Here is a 20,482-nt window from a genome sequence, read left to right as displayed (position 1 = left end):
GCCGCTGATGATCCGGTCGGCGTCACCGGCAGCCGGCTGGGTTAGCCTTGCGCGTTTTGCGCCGCGCGCGTCCGCCGGCGCCGTGGAATCCATGCGGCGAGATTGGCGGGCGCCCTCGCCTCGCTTCTAGAAACAGGTGCCGGGTAGGGCGGCTCGTCTCCGTAGATGCAGGGAACTAGTAGTTGCGCAGCGTAGCGGCGAACGCCCTGGGTTTTGGTGAGCGCGGCGGCCGTGTACGCGTCGGAATCGACCATGTAGCCGGCTCACACACCGGCGGGGTGGCCCACTCGCATCGCATCCAGGCTCTGACAAGTGACAATGGCCCCATCCATCCTGGGTGACAAGTCAAGAGATTCAGAGCAGTCCGCTTGCCCTCCCCGACAGGTCGAGCGCAACGAGCCAGTGGTTCAGTCCCTGCCCTACAGCAACAAAAGCGATGCCATGCTCGTGTTCATGCCGGCACATACTCATCACCAGATGATCAAATCGATTGCAGAAAGTCACAAACTAGAGTTGCAACGAACCACGCGCACTGATTGACACGGATTCCAGCACTGCCGTGCTGTGTATGCCCATTGCCCAATCTGCAAGCTACAGAGTCATGGCTGTACTTTTTTTCAGATCTTTGCTGCCACATTTCAAAAAAAAAATGAACCTCCTCCTGCCGAACAGTGGATAGCTTGCTACAGTTCATTTGCAATTACTTATAGAAAAAATTCCCATGGAAACCATAAGGAACCCTTTGAGGTAGAGTAATTTTTGCTACAGGCTCCTCTGAAAACCTTTTTGCGTCAATAATGTAGACCTAGAGAAGACAAGAAATATGGTTAACTAGGGCATGCAAGGAAGTAATGAACAGCGATGTGACATACTCCTCAAGCACACAATTTAATTACCTGAGAGATGTTTGTTCCCTCGTCATGAACATATGTAGCTATCCATCCACCATCTTCATCAGTTCCATTTTCCTTTGCAACAAATTGAACTCCAGAGCAGAACTGTTTCTCTTGTAAGGTGTGGTACTCCACTGAAATAAACTGCTTGCTTTCCTGAGGTTTTTTCTGATACTTTATTCTGTGTGCTATAGAAACATATATGATACTTTGTGCAATACTTAGTAGTAACTAACCTTATCTGGCTTGTCGAAGTGAAGCTTTGCTATCATCTTGAACTTAAACAAGCCTGCACGCTTACACAGAATTATATGCCATGAACATGAATTGTGTAACAGGTTGGACAACAAAGGATATTACCTGTTTTACTGGTTGCTAAAGAGTCAACTACTTGAGCATATCCATACTTGTTTCTAATGCCTATAAATTTGTCATTGATGACAGGGAAATCCATTGCAACATTCTCACTGGTAATATAACCTTCATTTTCAGTGCCACTTTACAAATTTAACCTCCATTCATGAGGGCGAGAAAAGAGAATGCCATCTAGTGAAGGATCAAAATCTTCTAAGTCCTTATCAGGTCGGAGAAATGCCCTTCCATACCATTTTGACTTGTCAGCTCTATGACGGTCACTAGGGATAATAGAACCAAGTATCCGGCAGCCTCTGACAACAACATGTTCACATTTTTTTTGTCAAAGTACATAAAACAGAAAAACATGAACAACCCTGATATAAAATATTATTACTACCTATGGAAAGTTTATTGTCATATGACTCCCTTTTATCTCTATGATATCTGTTGGCATGCATTTTAGATTTTATAGGAATTACCTCATTTCCATCCTCAAAGCAGTTAAATAAATGGTAACTGCAGTGGTTCTCAACATCAAACCATATGATGGACTCAGCATCACCAAAACGAGGCATTACCCCGATACGTGATTTTCCATTCATGTCATTTTCAATAAATCTGAAGATAAATATATGCACATTGTTATGGTTGAATCTGCACTGTAAAGATGATGCATAAGGAGTTTACTTACGGCTTTTGTAAGAATGTTCTGGATATGCCAAATCTGAGAGGATAATCCATTATAATGTTGTACCTATAATATATGAAATATTTGTTAGAGAAAAGGTGATGTTTAGAGGTATCTAATATGACTCATAAACAGAACAAAACATACTTTGTAGTTACTCCAATGTCATGAATGAGTTTGCCTTCCTCAAACTTGAGATCAACCTTGTGAAGAAGCTTCTCGCCATCAGCTTATTCATGTAAAGGGGCATCAATAGTTAACAGCAGTTGTGGTGTATGATAAAATATGTGAAATGACAACTTTTAGCAGTGTGTCCTATAAATGTGCAGTTAGTATCTAAGATAATTCCATAGATAAAAATTTGATGTGTCCAATTCATATTCCACATTCATATCTGGAACTATTTTTTCTTATTGTTCAATGCAGTCATGTTATAATAAACTATTAAGTTTACACATTGGTTTACACCTAAATACTGTTTTTTCATCATGTATTTTTTTTACATGCTGGATGGTAGATTGTTTAACATTTCACAACTTACACGAAATTACTCCAAGCACATAGTGTGGTTTTTCAGTGTTTGTCCCCATTATCACCAGGTCTCCACTTCCATGAATCTTCTGTAAAAACAAACCATTATGTGAGAATTTGTTGTTCAATATTTATAGTTAACAATAGCATAACAGGATAAGCAATATTTAATAACTCATTATTAAAATACTATGATGCTCCATTTTTGCATGCCTGTTAAATTGTGAACCATGTTGTGAACTTGTGACCTTTTTTTTTGGCCTGTGGACTGGTAAAGGATTCTTAAATGGTTAGAACAACTGCCCTTTTTTCGTGAACATTTGCAGCAAGGAGTTTGTGGGAGAAGTAGTTAACAGCTGCCGTTGCATACCTTTGGATGACTAGTGAAAGGTTGGTCCCAAGCTCCATTGATGCTATAAGGTGCTATCGTGTTGAGATTATTGATGTCGATTTCGTATGGTAGATGGTTTTCCGTGACAGCAAAAGCTCGTCCCGCATGCTCAAATACGTTAGTATTTGCGCTGTCCTTCACAGCTTTTCCAAATCTCAACTATGCCATAAAAAATTCTGTCAGTATTGCAGTAGAAGCTATATAGCACTTTCATGTACAAATGAAGAGTTTTGGCATTTGTTTTCTGAGTTCTAAAAGATCAATGAACTGAATGGCAGTATTCTTAGTATAACAGCCTTTCTTCATGAGCTTATAGTTTTCAATATATATATATATATATATATATATATATATATATATATATATATATATATATATATATATATATATATATATACTGGAACTTTTTTCATAGAAATTAATGTTTATCGTAACTAACTTTTAGCAATTAAAATTCCATTTGCCATTGATTCCAGCTATTTTTACTGTCAAGTTTTGTAAGACTTACAATATTAAGAACGAATGCGACTAGTGTTGCATAGGGTTCTCCATCAGCAGATGGCACAAAAGCCACTTCATTCTTTTCTCCCTCTAATTGAAAGGTGTCTGACTCCACATACTTGTTCCTGTAAGATATGTTCCATTCTCCTAGACTGCTCTTGTTAAAGTACACAGCATGTAGCATTCCATGCCCTTCGTAATACATGTATGATGTTGAACCAAATATGGAATCTGCTATTGTCTGGGTTGGATGGAGAGGGTTTGGACCTGTCAAAGTAGTGAAATACGTCAGGACATGGATACTCTTTAAGCTATGACTTCAGTCCAAAAGCTTTAGGCGCTTGGATGACAGCTTCATTTTACTTGTACTGTGTTGTGAATCTGAACTCATCGATACATTCAAGTGCGACGAGTGATCCGTACTGTATGGAACATGATTCAAGTGGTGGAGCTCACCATTTCTTATGTAGACACCCTCAGGAAAATCTTCTGGGACCTCTCCGCTGAGATCGTTGAGTAAAACCACCTCGCCGATTTGGTTAACAGGTCGAAAATTCCCCTGTAGACGAGATTTGTTCAATTTTGTTTGTAATAATATGAGTTCGGTAAAATCATCATCGGGGCTAGAAAAGTTTGCCAAGGGGCCGTTTGGATCCCCTCATTTTGAAGGAATTGAAATCTACTTGATAAACTAGGTTATTTGGCTTAAAATTTGACATCCCACCACTTTCCAAAGTTTAGATATAAGACCTATCCTAAATTCATAGGGTGGAAAATGAAAATTGATTCTATACACCACCAAGTTATGTTTTTATTCCATAACTTATAGCACGCTCTTTGGCTCACTCCTCTATGGTAGAAATATAGCACATAAATATCTCACTCACATGACCAACAATAGTATACAAATATATTCCGTATATAATCATATTACACTAATAGATTTGTGTCTAAATTATAATTATTAGAATAGAATTCAATTCCAAGGTTCCAAATGGGGTCTAATAGGTATTTACATTTTTTTAAAAATATTTGAATATTCAACAAACATTAAGCAGAAGCATCTTGCCCTCACTACCAGTACACTGACAAAGAGTACCGCATAAATGAAAGAGACTAACGAAGATATGCTAAAAAGAAGTAAAGAACCAGTCAGACCTATAGGCCAGTTAATTTCAAGCACCCCCCCCCCCCCGGGGAATGCAACGAGTAATAAAGTCACTTTTAAGTTCAAACCTAAAAGGAGTATCAAGCAGTAATGCAAGTGAGAAAAGATCAGATAAAAAAGACCATCTTTACACGTTTACCTGATTCAGAGCGGGCTGCTCGGAGAATCTGTATGCAGTGTCTATGAATCGTTCCAGGAGATTTGAAGAAACTGACTCCAGAGTTTTCGACATTTCCCGCAAGAGGGCCTGCTTGTTCGATCCAGGCGATGGCACCTAAACCGACGGCAATTTAGAGGTGTGTTCTTGTTATCTTACTTACTAATGTTATCTACTCACTTCTATATATGTTCTGGTCGGCATAGAACTCCAACTTGATAAACACATGGATCGGAGTTGATTTGATCGAGAAGCGAAAGCGACAGCAGGCTCGATCATCTCAGCTTTTTGCCACTTGGTCTGTGCACTAGTGCAGGAATTAATGAGGAATGGCGCAGCCTATATGCTAACTGCCTAGACCTAGATAGACGAGAGGCTCAGCAAGAAAGCAACATGTTGCATCTATCGCTGCATGATGATACCTTGATGGCATTTGGCGGAGCGAAGGGGGGTGCTCGATCTGCTGGAGCCCTGTGGCTGTGGACGTGCACGCGCCACCACCTGCCGATGGTGGGTTTCAGGCTGCTGCTGCTGCCGCCGCCTCCAGCAGCTCCAGCTCCGAACATGGCGCGCGTCGTCGTCGTCGCGGGGAGGGACGATGGCTCCTCGTGGAGAGAGACGACGACGGCGCCGCGGCAAGCCATGGCGCGCTGGCCATCGTTATAAAGACGCGCGCGCGGGCAGGGCAGGCGCCGGGACAAACGTGGCTTATTCCGTTTTGGGCTCCGCCGCGGAGAGGAATAACGCGGCCTCATTGGTCGGCGGCCTGGGGGCGGACGAAGAACATCGTGGGCATCGATCACAGAGACGACACACATGGGAGCGCGTAAAATAGGCAGGCTCGTGTTGGCGTTTTCAGGCAGATGTCAGCCTGATCCAAAAGAAAACATAAGATCAACAGGGCACGCGGTGCAAATGGGAGGGGGTGGCCAATGCGGTCAGCAGCCGTGCAACTAGGGCTTGGTTTGACGCGCGTGGACTGCGAGGGCGTGGCCAATGGGGGGACGGCCTCGAGATGGCAGCGGATTCGTCTTCTCCGGAGCCAGTGACGGTAGGTACGCGTACGCCGGTGAGAGAGAAGATCGACGGAACGAACGAATATGCTCGTGAATTGTGATCGATCGCTGGCGTCGAGTCCGGCCTTTGTGCGACATGGCATCGCGGGAGGACAAGCGACTAGTGGGCATGGTGGTGCCATTGCCTGGGGGCCATGCCATCGCAGTCTCGCTAGCCTAGCTGTTGGCAGGGTTCGCCCCTGCTTGCATTGGTCGTTCGCATCATTTATCCGGTCACTGGAACGTAGAGCGTGCCCGATCCAGGCCACTCGTGGCATTTCTTCGGTCAATGGGAAGAGCATCTATTCGCTACCACACACGTACATATGATCATAAGATCTATCTCAGCTGTTGATTTCACTTTGTACACCTGTTGATTGCATCTCACCAACCCATAAACTTTCCACGTACCAATGATCAATCTCATCATTTAATTATTTAAAAATGAAGGGCCGTGATAACACATGTTAGCCTAAACGGTTGGTAAGGTGCCGTATAGCGTGTAGACTGTGTACACGGCTTGTACACGGAATTAAATGGATTACATGTCTTTTACTGTATTAATAAAAGTAGCTACAATGATATGTATATATGTCTAAAAAACTGTAACCACAGCTTAAAAATTTAAGAAGGTGAACATTAGTAATCATAGGCCAATAGGTGAACAAAATTTTTAATACTTAATTTGCTATACATGAATCAATAATCAATTTACATGCTACTTGCTGGCTCAACCAACAGCTCGCTCAACTCGCCATCGCCTAAAAATTGCTTTAGTCGCTCAACTCGCCTTGCAAAACCGTGTTGCGGTTATACCATGTCAACCGTGCAGGCCATGTACCACCGAATTTGACCGTTTAAACGGGCTGCCCGTGTAATCACCGTTTTTGCCCTAAACTGCACGGATGACTACCAAGTAATGTTACACACCGTGTACTCGTTCTACTTGGCCGTGTAGGCGAACACTGGCGACAAAACATGTGGTCATATGTACATATGAAAAATCTATGTCCCGCTCGTTAGGCATCCTCTAGAACATACCAGGATTTATGAGAAAAAAATATATAGGTAGCATTCAAATTCTTTTAAAAAAAATTCTTTGGAACAAAGAACTAGTCATCCCGAAATTTACAAAAGTTTCAATATATAAGAATTTTAGAGAAAATCTTTTTCCACAAAAATTACAGGACAAACGTAGCATATACTGAACCCAATAAATACACACCCGCTCTACCCTACGAGCAACTCGGGAAGACACCTAGCTACCACTAAAAAGAATGTGAGCACCCGTACTCAATTAGGAAACCTAATCACTGATTGGCCGCAGTGGTGCAAAAACATATACTAGTAGGAAACTAGGAATCACATGTGATACACATGTACTGAAAAAAAAAAGTGGAGGCTGGGCATCACACAAGGGAAATTCCAGGTTACCAGGTACACAACACAATGCAGAGGCTGGGCTGCTCAACAATCACGCAGACGAAGGGCAGGATGCGGCTGCGGGTCGCGAGGGAACGGCCAATGGATGCGTACGTCTCGAGCTGCGCGGCTGAGCTAGCAGCAGGGTTGTCCTCAATTCTCATGTCCTGTGTGTGCAAGAGGAGGCGGAATATACCAGCTCGTCAGATTCCTACGCGTCGGCTTGTGGCAGGGCACGTTTTTCACAGGCACCATGGCAGCAAGGTCTCACATTGCGCACCAGATGATCGAGCGCACTCAGAACCAACACGGGCATTGCGAACATTGATAAGGAAACTGCATCAAGTTCGCCATGTTCCCCAGCTCAACATTCTGTAGCCAAATGCTCCATGCCATTGAGGAGGCACAAAGACATGGCGCAACCTGAGACAGAAAATAGATACACAGCGTGTGATGATTCTTTTTATCAAGCCCAGACATGAGCCACGCAAGACAACCGTATCTCCATTTTCATTGTTCATGTCACGACGATGCTCGCAGGGCGCTAGCTGCTGCGTCGGGCTTTGGGAACAAAGCGCCACAAATCGACAGCAATGTCCACCTCCCTTTTCTTGTGGAACTTGTAAGATTGGGGTAGATCGTAGCGCAGCTGCAATGTAGGGCAGGGGGAGAGATTAAGAACCCAGCTGCGGGACTAGGACCCTTGGAGAACGGCTAGGTAAGATTATCTTACAGCATTTCATTATTTTAATACCTTCCTGTTAGTAACAAGGAAAAGCGACTGGAGTTTATATGCTTACCTCGCATAGAACCTCAGCACTGACAGCACCGAAATCACGCAAGGCTGCCTTCTTGATATGCTGACGATTAGAAACAAGAAAAAACAACGTGACATGGCAAAAATTACCAAAGACATGAGGATTGAAAAACAAATAAAGATTGGCACGGTAAGGATCAATCGTGGATTTTCTGTTCTTGTTTTGGGAAAAACATACTTCTCTAGTGGAAGTCTTGTGTAGGGAATAGACAGCCTGCGAAGCAACCTGTGAATAGCAAATCGGCACTTAAAACGTCTATGGCATACTCTTTCAACGGAAATTGCCATAGATATCAAACACCATTCTGACCTTCAAGCCCATAGAAAGGAACTCCATGTCTGCTCCTTTCTTTCGTGTCCCAAAAGGTGGATTCATGACAACGGTGTCAACAAGGAAGCCTGCACCAAATTACTTTCTATCAGCCAAAGTGGCTGGGGAATGCTTTGGAATACTGAAAGCATAAGCATATGATTCAATTTAGAAGAAAAAGAAGACATTTAAATGTGGTGCATTTGCTCCGTATGATGCTGTTTGATCAACTTTATTGGCCTGATCATTGATTGGACCAATAATTGTTACAACTATGAACCACTAGCTGCTGATAAACACAGTTCAATCTGTACTGAGATCAATCTGCAATGCAGGTTCAGCAAGGACACTACAATTATGGCTGTGAAACGAGTCTCTAGACATTGTTCGAGAAAAAAAATAGTTTCTAGACATGAACTACTTAAGAGTTAAGACAGTCGCAGTCTGTAGAGTTTGTATGGTAACCACTAACCAACAAACCACTAGAGGTCCACTTCTGCCTAGTTAGATTATGTAAGCACTTGAGAAGAATACCTTTCAAATTTAAGCTCTTTATGTCAGACCAAATTAAGTCGATATCCAGCTGCACAATCAAACATTTAATAAGAAAAAGACATGTCAGTATGTCACTGACAAGTGAGGAAATATAGTTAGATACAGATAGCTAAGTGTGAGTCAGTAAATATTATTTTCAGCTCTACTTGAACAGTGTTTTAATATAGCCATGGAACTTTTTATGCCAGATAATAGAAGTCAACCAATGAGTGAAAAATTATCATGCAAGAGGCAGTGAAAACAGATGACATAGGAGAACTTAAAGACACTTCACCGAATACAAAATAAGTGTTGTTCTGTTATATAAGAATACAAGATTGAAAAGGCCATAGGGAAACTAATTTCTACGAGGAGTCAAGGGCACATTTTATTTTTATCAATTTTAAACAAATTGAATTCACTATACTGCAGTGTTGTATGGCATAGCTGGGGTGTAACCAATAAGCCCAACCTAATAACATTACCTATAATACTCGATTCCCACCATTAAGCTTATATGATGCTATGTGGAAGGGACAATTCAATCTATGGAATCAGCCCAAAACAGCTCAACCATGTGGCCCCAGCCTATGGGCTCAGCTTAAGAAACAAAGGCTGGTTTTGAAGCTAGGGCGGCAAGCTGCTAGTGTGTAATTATGTAATAGAATATATTTTTGGTCCCTCACATGATGTCAACACAGAATCCATAGATCTCAAGTTTTACTGGGAATGGAACTTTGAGATTCAAGGATATCTAATTGTACACGTTACCCTTTTTATAACTTGAAGTAGAAATGCAATTAGCTATTTAATGTGCTACTCTTCTCCTCCCATGGTCATTTTTCCTTTAAAATATAGAACATGCTACTAGGAGATAATAAACTAAGCTGGTAGCTTTGCTAAAAAACCACACTAACATCTGTTTTAAGCATTGAAGCTATGTACAACTTTTAACAAGACCGTGACAGGAAGATACAGATTAGCATTCTGCAGCACATATGTGAGCATTATCATCTAGAAGTGTTTAGAGTTTGAAGGTGATGCAATTCATAAACAATTAACAGGTGAAAACAAGAGAGGATAAATAAAGTGAAGGGTTCTCCCTTTCAGAATAAAAGAGTGGTTAAAGTGGAAAAGTAAGAACCAAAACAATGGCATACCTCCAGATCAGCAGAATTTTCTTGAGCAAGTTCAAGTGATTGTGGGTCAATATCAATACCGATAACATGTCTGTTAATCTCAATCACAACCATTGTGACTAATATTAGAAATGGAGGACAAAAAAGAGACTAGCAACAAAAACCAATCAGATACTAAAGATACACGTTGATTTATAATTCCCTATAGCAATGAGGAGTATTTAAAAGTATTCTGCAGTATCTGAATTCATTGTATGCCATGGAATAATATACTACGGTGTTTTAGCTTCCCCTAAAACAAGTGTGAATAATTACTAGCCAAGCAAGAACTTAAGCAGCACAATCTATCACCACACAATTGCAGAGGCAGCCACTGTTTATTTTGATCAATCAGCACATGATGAGCATCAGGATTAAGAAAGTGGTGATGCTATTGCATAGATAAAAGGGGAAAATTTTAAGCAGACACAAGAGGCACAGTCAGAGAGAACATGATTGCCCAAAATTACAAGTTCAAACATACTCACTCCGCATCCAGTAGAGCACTCGCCACTGCCAGGGTGCCACAGCCACAGCCAAAGTCAGCTACCACTTTGCCAGTTATGTCGTCAAAACTATTCTCCGCCTGATTGGTTTATCAAATCACGATAAACATGATAAAGCTAAGTAAAAATATCGCACCATAATGAGTAGAATTTCAGCATCTGACTGCCAATTGCACCAGATCAGCACAAAACACACAAAAGAAGTATCTGTCAACTTAAGGCTTTTGTGTGCACTTTTGTCGAGACAAACAGCCAGTGAGCCATGGCCAAAGGTTGAATTATAGATAAAACCAACGGAAACATAGGAACTGGAATATTCCAAAGCTCAAACTTCGACGGAAGTAATCAAAGTTCCCATCGATAACAATTGCCAGTCAAAGTTAAACGCATAGGCAGTCTTGTCAACGGCCAAAATTGAAATCTGAATGGACAGCTAAATGCATAACAATCGTCTTTTTTCTTTATGAAATAGCACTGAAGCAGCTACAATTCCAGAATAAAGCCACCCTACACCAGCCGTGAACCCGTGAACCTATAGTCAAGTAGCTAAGCCGATGCAGAACCAAAGCTGTGCACTTGGTGGCACTGGCAGCCAATTCCATAATTCCACTCGCACCACAACAAAGCCCCGCATCGCATCCCAGAACCATCCCGAGAAGAGAAAGATAGCATCCTTCCCTCCCGAAGCAGAGCCGGATAAGCATCGGAATCGGAGCAGGATGCAAGTGCAGCACTAACCGTGTAGAGCATCCGAGACGCGATGTGAGGGCCCGTCGGGTACTGCTCCAGCTCCACCTGCGCCAACAACGCCGCCCAAAGGAAAAAGTAAGATATTCCCCCGCTTTTCACCCCTTCCCAAAATCAGGCTCGAGATGGGAAAGAAAGAGAGAAAGAAAGGCGAGACGCGGCGGCGGTAGCGTAGTACCTTGGGAGCGGGGAACTGGGTCAGGCCACCCAGGAGGCCCTCCAGCTGCTTCAGCTTCATCTCCTCCCCCGCCCGTCGCCGTCGCCGTTGCCGTTGTTCCGGTGCGGGCGGAGCACACGACGGACGCCGTGGAGTGGAAGCGGTGGAGCTCTTGCTGCCGGCGAGGCGACGCGAGGCGGCGAGACACTGGCGCCCCTGACTCCGCCGAGGGGGCGCAGCGCTTTTAGGGCCGGTACGGGTAGGCCGCCAGCCCCGCTGACTGGGCTGGGCCTTCACCGCACAAGTATTAGCACGATCGGCCCAAAATTACTAATGGGCTGCAGGTGTTAAGAGGCCGAGGAAGAAAGCCCATAACTAACTAATGAAAAGAAACGTGGCAAAACGGGCTCGGTAAATTAGGTCCATCTCCCCGTTCTTAACTTTGGAAGAATCCGCATTTCCTCCATAAACAATGAAACCGTTCGCCTAGACTCATCGTACTCGTGATACCGGATACATATCCTCCTGGTTGGTTTCTCTTAATGATTTTTCTCCTTTTCTTTTATATTTATTTTGGCTGAATATTTGAAAAATCATAGCAAATCAAAGAAAACTCATAGAATGAAAATTCCAATTTTTTTAAGTACACATGAGTAGATCTATGCAGTGAACATATTATATGATATAATTTATTAAAATAAATTTGTTGTACTTTTAAATATATATTTTTCTATAATTAATTTATAGTTATAGTTTTCGTGGTCCAATTATTGTGAAATTTTTATGGTGGGCTAATTATTATATTATTGAGCTTTAGTAAAAATTTCATGCTCATTGGATCATGTATACTTTTCTCAAGCATACATGATCCAATGAGCATGAAATTTTTACTATAGCTCAAGCATATAATGTGTTACCTACCATAAAAATTTCACCATAATTGAACCACGGAAACTGTATCTATGAATTGATTATAGAAAATTATATATCTAAAAGTATAATAATTTTTTTACTAAATTATGTCATGTCATATTGTCACTTCATAGATCTACTCATATGGAGTCCAACAAAATTAGATTTTCCATCTTATGAGTTTTTTTGTAATTTATTATAATTTTTCAAAGATTTAGCCAAAATAATTATAAAAGAAAATGTAAATAGCCAGAGAGATCATGTGTCCAGTATCGCGAGTTCGAGGAGTCCAGGCGGACGGTTTCATTGTTTAGGGAGGAAAGACAGATTCGTCCCAAAATTCAGAAGGTAAAAAAGACTTTTTTCAGGAAAACGTTTACGTAGGCCGTTCTTGCGTGGCGTGGAGGTGAGCCATGCGTCGATTGAATTATGTTCTCGATATGAAAATCGACCGGTCAATATGAACTTCGGAGTGGGGGAGAAAAGGAAATTTTGGACTGAATTTAGTGGAGCAGTTTGGACTGAGAAATTAAATTCAGTGGTCCCACGCATTGCACGTACAGATGCTAGCTGCCTTAGCTGAAGAGTTGGAAAGCAATTCGGAGAGGGATGGCACGGAGCCATGTGAGGTCTAACGTCAAGGTGCTTTTCTGCTGCCTTCTGTTTGATGTTGACTGCAAAACTGCTTTAATTTTGAGGATGATGGATGTGCCACATAGGCGGATAGGCCATTTGAAAAGCATGCGTGTATGCATTATTTTAGGCTCTCCAAACTGTTGGGGGTTGATATGTGCATAATAGCAATAACTTTTGGTTGATGTGGACTGAATGCTAAAGATAGAATACATAACAAAATGGGAAAACGTAACAAACAAAGCATAATTACAGGCTGATTGTAACCAGCTAATAGTGTATGTCTCTTCATTCACAGATCAAACTTTGAAAGTCTACAATTTAAAGGGCAAAAATTGAAACGGTATCTCAATGTTCATGCATGGAACAAATATAATAAAACTTTGATTTTTGTAACTACAAATGCTGAAATGCATAAAGAGATGTAGGGTGAGGAGAAATGTTAGCGTATAAATAGGCACCTGTCAACGAACGGCCAGAGGTAGCTAAGCAGGAATAACAGAAAAATTAACCCCACTGATAAGCATATCTGGAGTACAATACAGCGACAAGAGAAGGCAACTTGCAAGAAAGCTGAGTGGCTCTAACTCAGAGAACGCCAATTCAGAAACTCTCATGTAATATATTTTATTTATGCACCAGTTCCACAGGAACCTACACCCTTACCGGCAGCTTCAACAAAACAAAGTCAACACACTCTTGTGAAGAACCTCTCGGTCAATCCTATGCGTATTCACCTTTTCCATGGTGTTGGTTGGTAATGAGATAGATGCGGACATGACATATATAAGGTAATCATGCCCTTGGTAACATTCGTTGAACGACCCAACACCAGAAGAAAAAAAAAGCATGAAAGAGGAAAGAAGTTTTTGCAGTCCTTAGAAGGGCACCTACAGGTACAGATTATAACAGTAGATTCGATCGGTATCTAGGTACTAAAAATTTGGACATCAGGTACCAAATTGTGGTACCTCCTCAAGGATGGTAAAAACCTTCGGGAGGAATAGAAAATGGTTCTAGTTGAGATAAGCATGGTAAAAACTGAATCAGGACGATTTGTTTTCTCCCTATTTCTTTACAAGTGATAAGATAACATAAATCAATTCAGAATTCGATGAAATGCCCACTAGTCAGATAAGCATGTAACTTACCACTAATCACAATCAGAAGCCTTATTGAACATTAGTTGCCAATTACTTGCATACTTCTCATTATAATCAATTCAACAACGAGATATATATTGGACTTATTTAGCATGCAGTGCATTCATCATCAGATCATTCTTCTTGAACTCAAGAGAGTCTAAAACATTGAGCTCTTAGTTTAGTACATATATTCTAGCTCAAAGCTAGAAGTTTTGTCAAAAGCATTATATCCAATATATAGAGGACACTTTGTCTGGCGCACTAATGAAACAACTTATTCCTTGCTCAGGTGGTCGATGTAAGCTTGGTACCTACATAAGAGGGGGCAAGTTAGAATTATGTAAAGGTTATACATATCTTCCAAATGAAAAAAATCATGTATTGTAAATGCTCGTTTTGTAGAGTTTTATTCAAGGCTCATTCATAATATGAATAAAATGGTTTCATCATTTTGTAACCTAGCGATCCAGTTTAAGTATGCTGCCTTCCATTAAGGATAAAGGTATGTTAATCCTTTCCCATATTTTTCTTTACTACGAATTACTCCCTTTGATCATAAATATATATAAGCAGTTTAGGTTTAGGACATCGAGACAGTCTACAAAGTGAAACTTTGACTATTGATTTCTATTAAAATAATTATTTCAAATAGAAAGCTTGGTTTATAAAACTAATTTTTCATATGGATATAGTAGAATCAACTTCATGTTATAAAATTATTTGCATTTTTAGCTGTTGATGGTCAAAGCTAGATAGATAGATTTGAGTGCTAATTTGTGATTGGAGGGAGTAGTAATTTACCATTGAACTACAGAACTGCTTTGACCATATAGAAACAGGAAAAAAACACTTATATTCATGTCAAAAGCATACAAAATTTATAGTCATTCAGTAGTCTGTAATTTATATACTTGAAACAAGTGAAGAATGCTAACCCTATATGCAGGGAAGGATCACAAACAGCAATGCGAAGGAGTTCCTGGCTAGCGTCAGTTATCTTGGAATTTGGAATCGCATTAGATCCACTAGGCCCAAGGTCCTGGCAGGTCAGATGCAGCACATTCTCCTCACTAATTTCTTGTATCTGGTAAATAATAGCATGAAAATTGAGAACATAGCACGAGCTCTCTTGAGTGTGTGTGTGTGTATATATAGAAGGTTAAGTTAACTAAAACTAACATACTTTCAAATTTCTCATAGAATTATGCAATTTTAGCAACATAACTTCCTTTTTGCCTGAAAGTTAGTTACAAGTCTTTCATTTGTTAGCACTGTTCACTAGTTTCAACAAGCAATACTTTCAGACTTGTGTCATATTTAATTGTACAGTCTACTCCATCTTAACTATAGTTATGCCTCAAACTGTACACATTGTATGCTTCTATATATACAGTAGATAATTTAATCGAATATATACACTCAGTATATGTAAACTTTCCTTGAACAATGTTACGATGTCAGTTTTTTTAGATATAAGCAGAATGACACTCTATACCTCAGGAATGTGCACATCACAGGAAGAAATAACATAAATAGTGAACTAAACTTATCACACACACACACACATATATAATGCGCTACCTTCCTTCTCAAGTCCTTGTTAGAGTCTTGCAGTTGTTGTTCCTGCACAGTTTACTTGGTTAGTATTTCTGGTTTTTAAAAGAAAAAGATATGCCGAAGTTAGGCCAAAGTCAATTTAATATGGAAAGTGCATCACCTTACACTTGAGCTCAAAGAGTTGATCGAGCATCTGCTGGTTCTGTGAAAGTTACCACCGGTCAGGGAATTACTAAAATTCGATCTTATACCATTATTTTTTATATACCTAGCACTTCTGGTATCAAGGAAATAAATGAAGGTATGCATAATATGCAGTTTGGCTACCTTTGATGATCTGATATGCTTGAGAGAGATCTCAATTTGATTCTCAAGTTGCTCAAGCTCCTTTATGCTAAGTGGACCCAAGTCCTCACCAAGAAGATTTCTGCAGACCAAGATCAAAATAAACTTAATCAGATAGTAATTGTAGGATGGATATATACACTATTCAAACAGATATAAATTATATAGCTAGGGACAAATGACAAAGTAGCGACATACCTCTGAGTTGTTTGTAGGAACTCAATTCTTGTCTTTAACTTCAAGTACTCCTGGTAATTGCTCTATCAATAGGAAATCAGATCCGCTAATTAATTTGAGTAAATTTTAATCATGAGATATACATAAATACACATGCACTCAGTGCAAATTGTTTACTACTACTTGTGTCCTAGCATGTGCATATAAACTTACTAGGAGATAGCACAAGGGAAAACTCAAGTAGGCAAGGACAAGGTGAATATTAACTATCTAGGGGGTTGATAACAAAAATATAAATATTAACATTCTGCCCAACAATATCATAATTGGTTGCATTTTAAATGTACTTTGCAATACAAATTATGAGACATGACTGTTTCTTGTTGGTCATATCGGTTGAGCTCGCTAGTATACATGAAAGTATGGATTGAACTCTACAATATGAGTCATATGACCAGTATAGATTCCATTAGAAGGTGCAATGAATGGTCCTGCACTCATTTCATATTTGAATACCCTAGACAGGCCACAACAAATTAAAATATGGGTAATATAAAATCTCATTTAATTCAGTCTATAAAGCGCACATTAAATAAATAAATAAAGTTTTGATTTATTTTCTTAAGTATGTAATGAAAATTGTCAACATGCATGCACCAATCGCAGTGCCTCAAGTGCGTATCATATCTCTGATATTTCCCGAAATAATTAAGCTGATAGGTTCTTGACAATGCTTCGCCTAATCATCCAAGAGCTCTTCCAAAATTATGTTTCTTTTCACACATGAAATGAATATACATGGAGTAAAAATGGCATTCAGAAATCAGAATGTTACTAGTTCAGCCTCGATTGGAGCTGATGATGCTTCAGATGCGAAGTTGCAGCTGCGGTATCGCTCCAATGTCTTGTACATGCTGTTGACAAAAGAAGTACTGAGGGTCAACACCAAAATGTTAATTTGATACTTGTGATGTTTATCTTTGCACACATCCTATTAACGTGTAAGATTAATTTTGATCACAACCATATAGCAATTCAGAGAAATATATGTAATTATATTATTCAGAGGCTTCCTCTAATCTATCTAGATAAATAAACAAGGTTGCATGAATACATACATCTTTCATTACGATTTTGAATTTTTAGACGGAAAATGATTTTTATTTTGACAAATGATAACTGGAATTAGTAGCTTTAATTTATAATATTCTTGAATACACATAAAGTGTGCATATTTTCTTGAACAATGACATGCACATTGTCAGCCTGCATTGGATTATTTCTTATTTCTACATCGGCTCCAGCCCCAAAACAGACGTTCTAGCTGGTACTCTCTCTCTCTCTCGCCCCATCAGTATAGACTGCTTTGCTGCCTGTGCATACGATATGACACGGTGTTCAGCGTCCCGATACCCATGCATTTTGCATAGCCTCTTGCCTGCGACGCCTAAAGAGTGAAAGACAGTACGTACCCTGCCTCCTGTCAATGGTCGATTCAAATGCATGCCCCAAACATAGGATAACTCCTCACTCCTGAAGGGCCAATCGATACACAACACACATGTAGTACATGTGCCTCTCTGTCTCATCCTGCTGCAGCCGCTCGCACGACAACAATACAGAGAGGAGCTAGACAAGACGTAGAGAGAGAGGATTGATAGAGAGAGAGAGGTGTCTCAATTCCCCAATGTAACAGTAGAATCTAAAGGAGAAGCCAGAGAGAGAGGTGTCTCAATGGAACAGTAAAATCTAGCCAAGAAACACAGATCAAAATTGGAGAGGCATCAGATCTCTCCAAGAACACGACACTCATCATCAATGGAACAGTCTTGAACACACAGACACACAAAAAAAGCATGATGAACACAGGAGAGATATTTTTTTAACAAAATTATGCCTTTCTCCAGATCTGGAGATGCCTTTCTCCTTTGATGAACATCACTAGCAGGCAGCTGCTAATGGTCTCTGACATGCGCTAAAAGGAGGCGAGAAACGTTAGAGCAGCAGTCTACAGATTGAACGGATTGTGAAGTGAGATCATGATCTTCTACCCATATTGAGCTATTGACTGCCTTTTCATAGCAAGGTAACTGAAGACTGAAGTTACTGAACTCTCGCAGTCGCAGAAAACAAAAGAGGAAAGGCGAGCGCTGAGATGATAACACGGCCACCAAACCGATATTTCCCCAAACAGCAAAAAGGAACAGGAGCTATGAGGCTACGATCTACAGGCAGTGAGCCGCAGATCTAAAAGGGATAGCCTTCCCTCGCACATGAAATCCCACAAAGGAAACACCAAATGGAAATTAAATTTCAGGGAAATTTCTAGGATTCCTACACAAATTCAAAGGAAAGAAATAAAACTAGGCATGATGAACACCAAAGTCCAAATGAAATGAGTATCGTGCACATAAAGTTCTTGGCACACGATGTCAGACATGCATCCAAGTTTCTCAAAAAGATCATAGAGAGCTAGGCAGGAAGAGATCAGGAGCTAAAGATCGATCTGGGGCGGTCGTGCGCATGGAACCGTGCTTGAAGAAGGGAGGTAGGGTTAAGGCTGGTGTGGGGCACGAACCATGAGGAGGTGGAGAACTCGAAGAGGCGGCCGCGGCTGGAGAAGATGATGAGGGCGACCTCGGCGTCGCAGAGCACGGACAGCTCGTACGCCTTCTTGAGCAGCCCGTTCCGGCGCTTGGCGAACGTCACCTGCCGGCTGATCTTGTTCTCGATCCGCTTCAGCTCCACCTTCCCGCGGCCCATCTCTTCTTCCTTCGTTCCTAAGCTCTATCTAGGAAGCTCCGATTATTCCCCTCTTCTCTTTAGAGCAGCAAGATCTTTATTCTCTCCGTTTCTTGCAAACACTTTCTCCCTCCCTCCCTCCCTCTCTCTCTCTCTTCTTCTTGCAAGCACTTTCTCTCTCTTCTCCGTCTCCCTAGCTGCTACTAGTAGTAGCAGTAGTTTCTCTCTTTCTGGCCTTGACACCTTGTGGAGTCCTCGTGGAGTATACTACTGTAGTAGCTTGGTTATGCTATGCACGTACGGCCATGGCTCCTATTTTCCTTTGCCTGTTATCGTCCGTCGTCCCCTTCCATTCTCACTCTGAAAAGTCTCTCTCCCTCTCCTCTCTCGCAAGTCGCAAGTCTGTTCTCTCTTCCCCCCCTCTCTCTCTCTCACCCTCTGTTCTCTCAAAAAAGCCTCTCTCTCTCTCTCTCTCTCTCTCTCTCTCTGTCCTCTCCGTGTACCTGTCAATCGGCCATTGCTCTCACTGTTGCTTTCCCCCCCAACTTGCTCAAGCAGCCTATGCCAAGCGGCGACGTGATTGGTGCCTGGCCACGACCCGAACCTGCCCCTGGGATGGCTTCGTGGCCCACATGGCAGCGGCAGCGTCGACGTCCTCGTCCGGGGCACGCGTGCCGCTGCTGCGAGCGTGGGGCAAAGGGGAGCGAGAGGGCATGGCGTGCAGGCCCGATCGATAGGGTGTAGGGGCGCGTGTCGATGGCTCAGGGGCTGCCTAGCCTCATGCGTAGTGGTGGCTCAACTTTGGCTAGGCTACACGCATGGCTAGTGCATAAGGAGCAGTGACACACATGTCTTGACTCGAAGAATGCAGAGAAATTCACGGAGATCTCAGGTACGAGCTGATTCCTAGTCATGTAGTACCTTGAAAACGCGCATGTTTCGAAGTTCTCAAATATAATCTTTATCTATTTCTAAAGCACGTAGCATTTTCACCTTAATTTTTATAGTTTGGTCCAACTTCTATCACCGGCATGATATGGCCCTTGATCCATCCAGTATGCGAGTCGGACCAGCTCTCCGTGTTCACGACTTGATCACATAAAAATTCCTATAAATTAAGGTACGGATACGATCCGATACTTATATAATATTTGTCCGTAGCAACGCACGGACATATTTACATAGTAAATATATAAATATGAGGGGTGTATGATTAAGGCCTCAATCGACCTTAAGTGGCCCTGACATGTAATGGGGTTTGCCCCCAATGTGTTTAAAACTATGGGCCAGGATTTAAGGTGGATCCCACTTGAAAACAAAATAATCTCTTGTGGTTTGGCAGATGGCAGGTGGTGGAGGAGAAGAGCAGAAAACAAAGAAGAGATTGTATTTTTAATGCTTCACACATAACCTTAAGCTTAAGGCCCCTGTCTATCTCTTTTTGGACCTTATGGCCCCCTCCTAAGTATATGTTCTTCGGTCCTAAGACTACCTTTTTGGCTTAAGGCTTCCTTGTGAAACCCCACGGGTGCTCTAAGTTGAATATGTTTTTTCTCCTA

At 41.4% G+C, this 20,482-nt stretch overlaps 2 protein-coding genes and 1 pseudogene across 2 annotated transcripts; all 3 read right to left on the bottom strand.

The window, feature by feature from the left end:
• Positions 1 to 42: 42 nt before the first annotated feature.
• On the bottom strand, positions 43 to 5,330 carry LOC112890621 (annotated as a pseudogene).
• A 2,133-nt stretch (positions 5,331 to 7,463) lies between these two features.
• LOC112889044 (methyltransferase-like protein 5) lies at positions 7,464 to 11,636 on the bottom strand. Its single transcript, XM_025955521.1, has 9 exons — positions 11,434 to 11,636; positions 11,247 to 11,303; positions 10,491 to 10,588; positions 9,985 to 10,054; positions 8,825 to 8,873; positions 8,291 to 8,379; positions 8,159 to 8,206; positions 7,964 to 8,023; positions 7,464 to 7,812 (listed from the first exon to the last, which is right to left on the bottom strand). Exons 1-9 carry the CDS (start codon positions 11,491 to 11,493, stop codon positions 7,708 to 7,710), a joined length of 636 nt encoding a protein of 211 aa, XP_025811306.1. The 5' UTR covers positions 11,494 to 11,636; the 3' UTR covers positions 7,464 to 7,707.
• A 2,569-nt stretch (positions 11,637 to 14,205) lies between these two features.
• On the bottom strand, positions 14,206 to 19,295 carry LOC112889043 (MADS-box transcription factor 5-like). The gene is made up of 8 exons (XM_025955520.1): positions 18,760 to 19,295; positions 17,017 to 17,095; positions 16,203 to 16,264; positions 15,987 to 16,086; positions 15,820 to 15,861; positions 15,684 to 15,725; positions 15,038 to 15,186; positions 14,206 to 14,413 (listed from the first exon to the last, which is right to left on the bottom strand). The coding sequence occupies exons 1-8, from the start codon at positions 18,942 to 18,944 to the stop codon at positions 14,377 to 14,379; spliced, it is 696 nt and encodes a 231-aa protein (XP_025811305.1). The 5' UTR covers positions 18,945 to 19,295; the 3' UTR covers positions 14,206 to 14,376.
• Between the last annotated feature and the right edge of the window lie 1,187 nt (positions 19,296 to 20,482).

Source organism: Panicum hallii, chromosome 4, assembly GCF_002211085.1.
Source record: "Panicum hallii strain FIL2 chromosome 4, PHallii_v3.1, whole genome shotgun sequence".
Classification (NCBI taxonomy): Eukaryota; Viridiplantae; Streptophyta; class Magnoliopsida; order Poales; family Poaceae; genus Panicum; species Panicum hallii.
The sequence above is the reverse complement of the archived record's forward strand: the minus strand, read 5'-3'. Positions and strand labels throughout refer to the sequence as shown.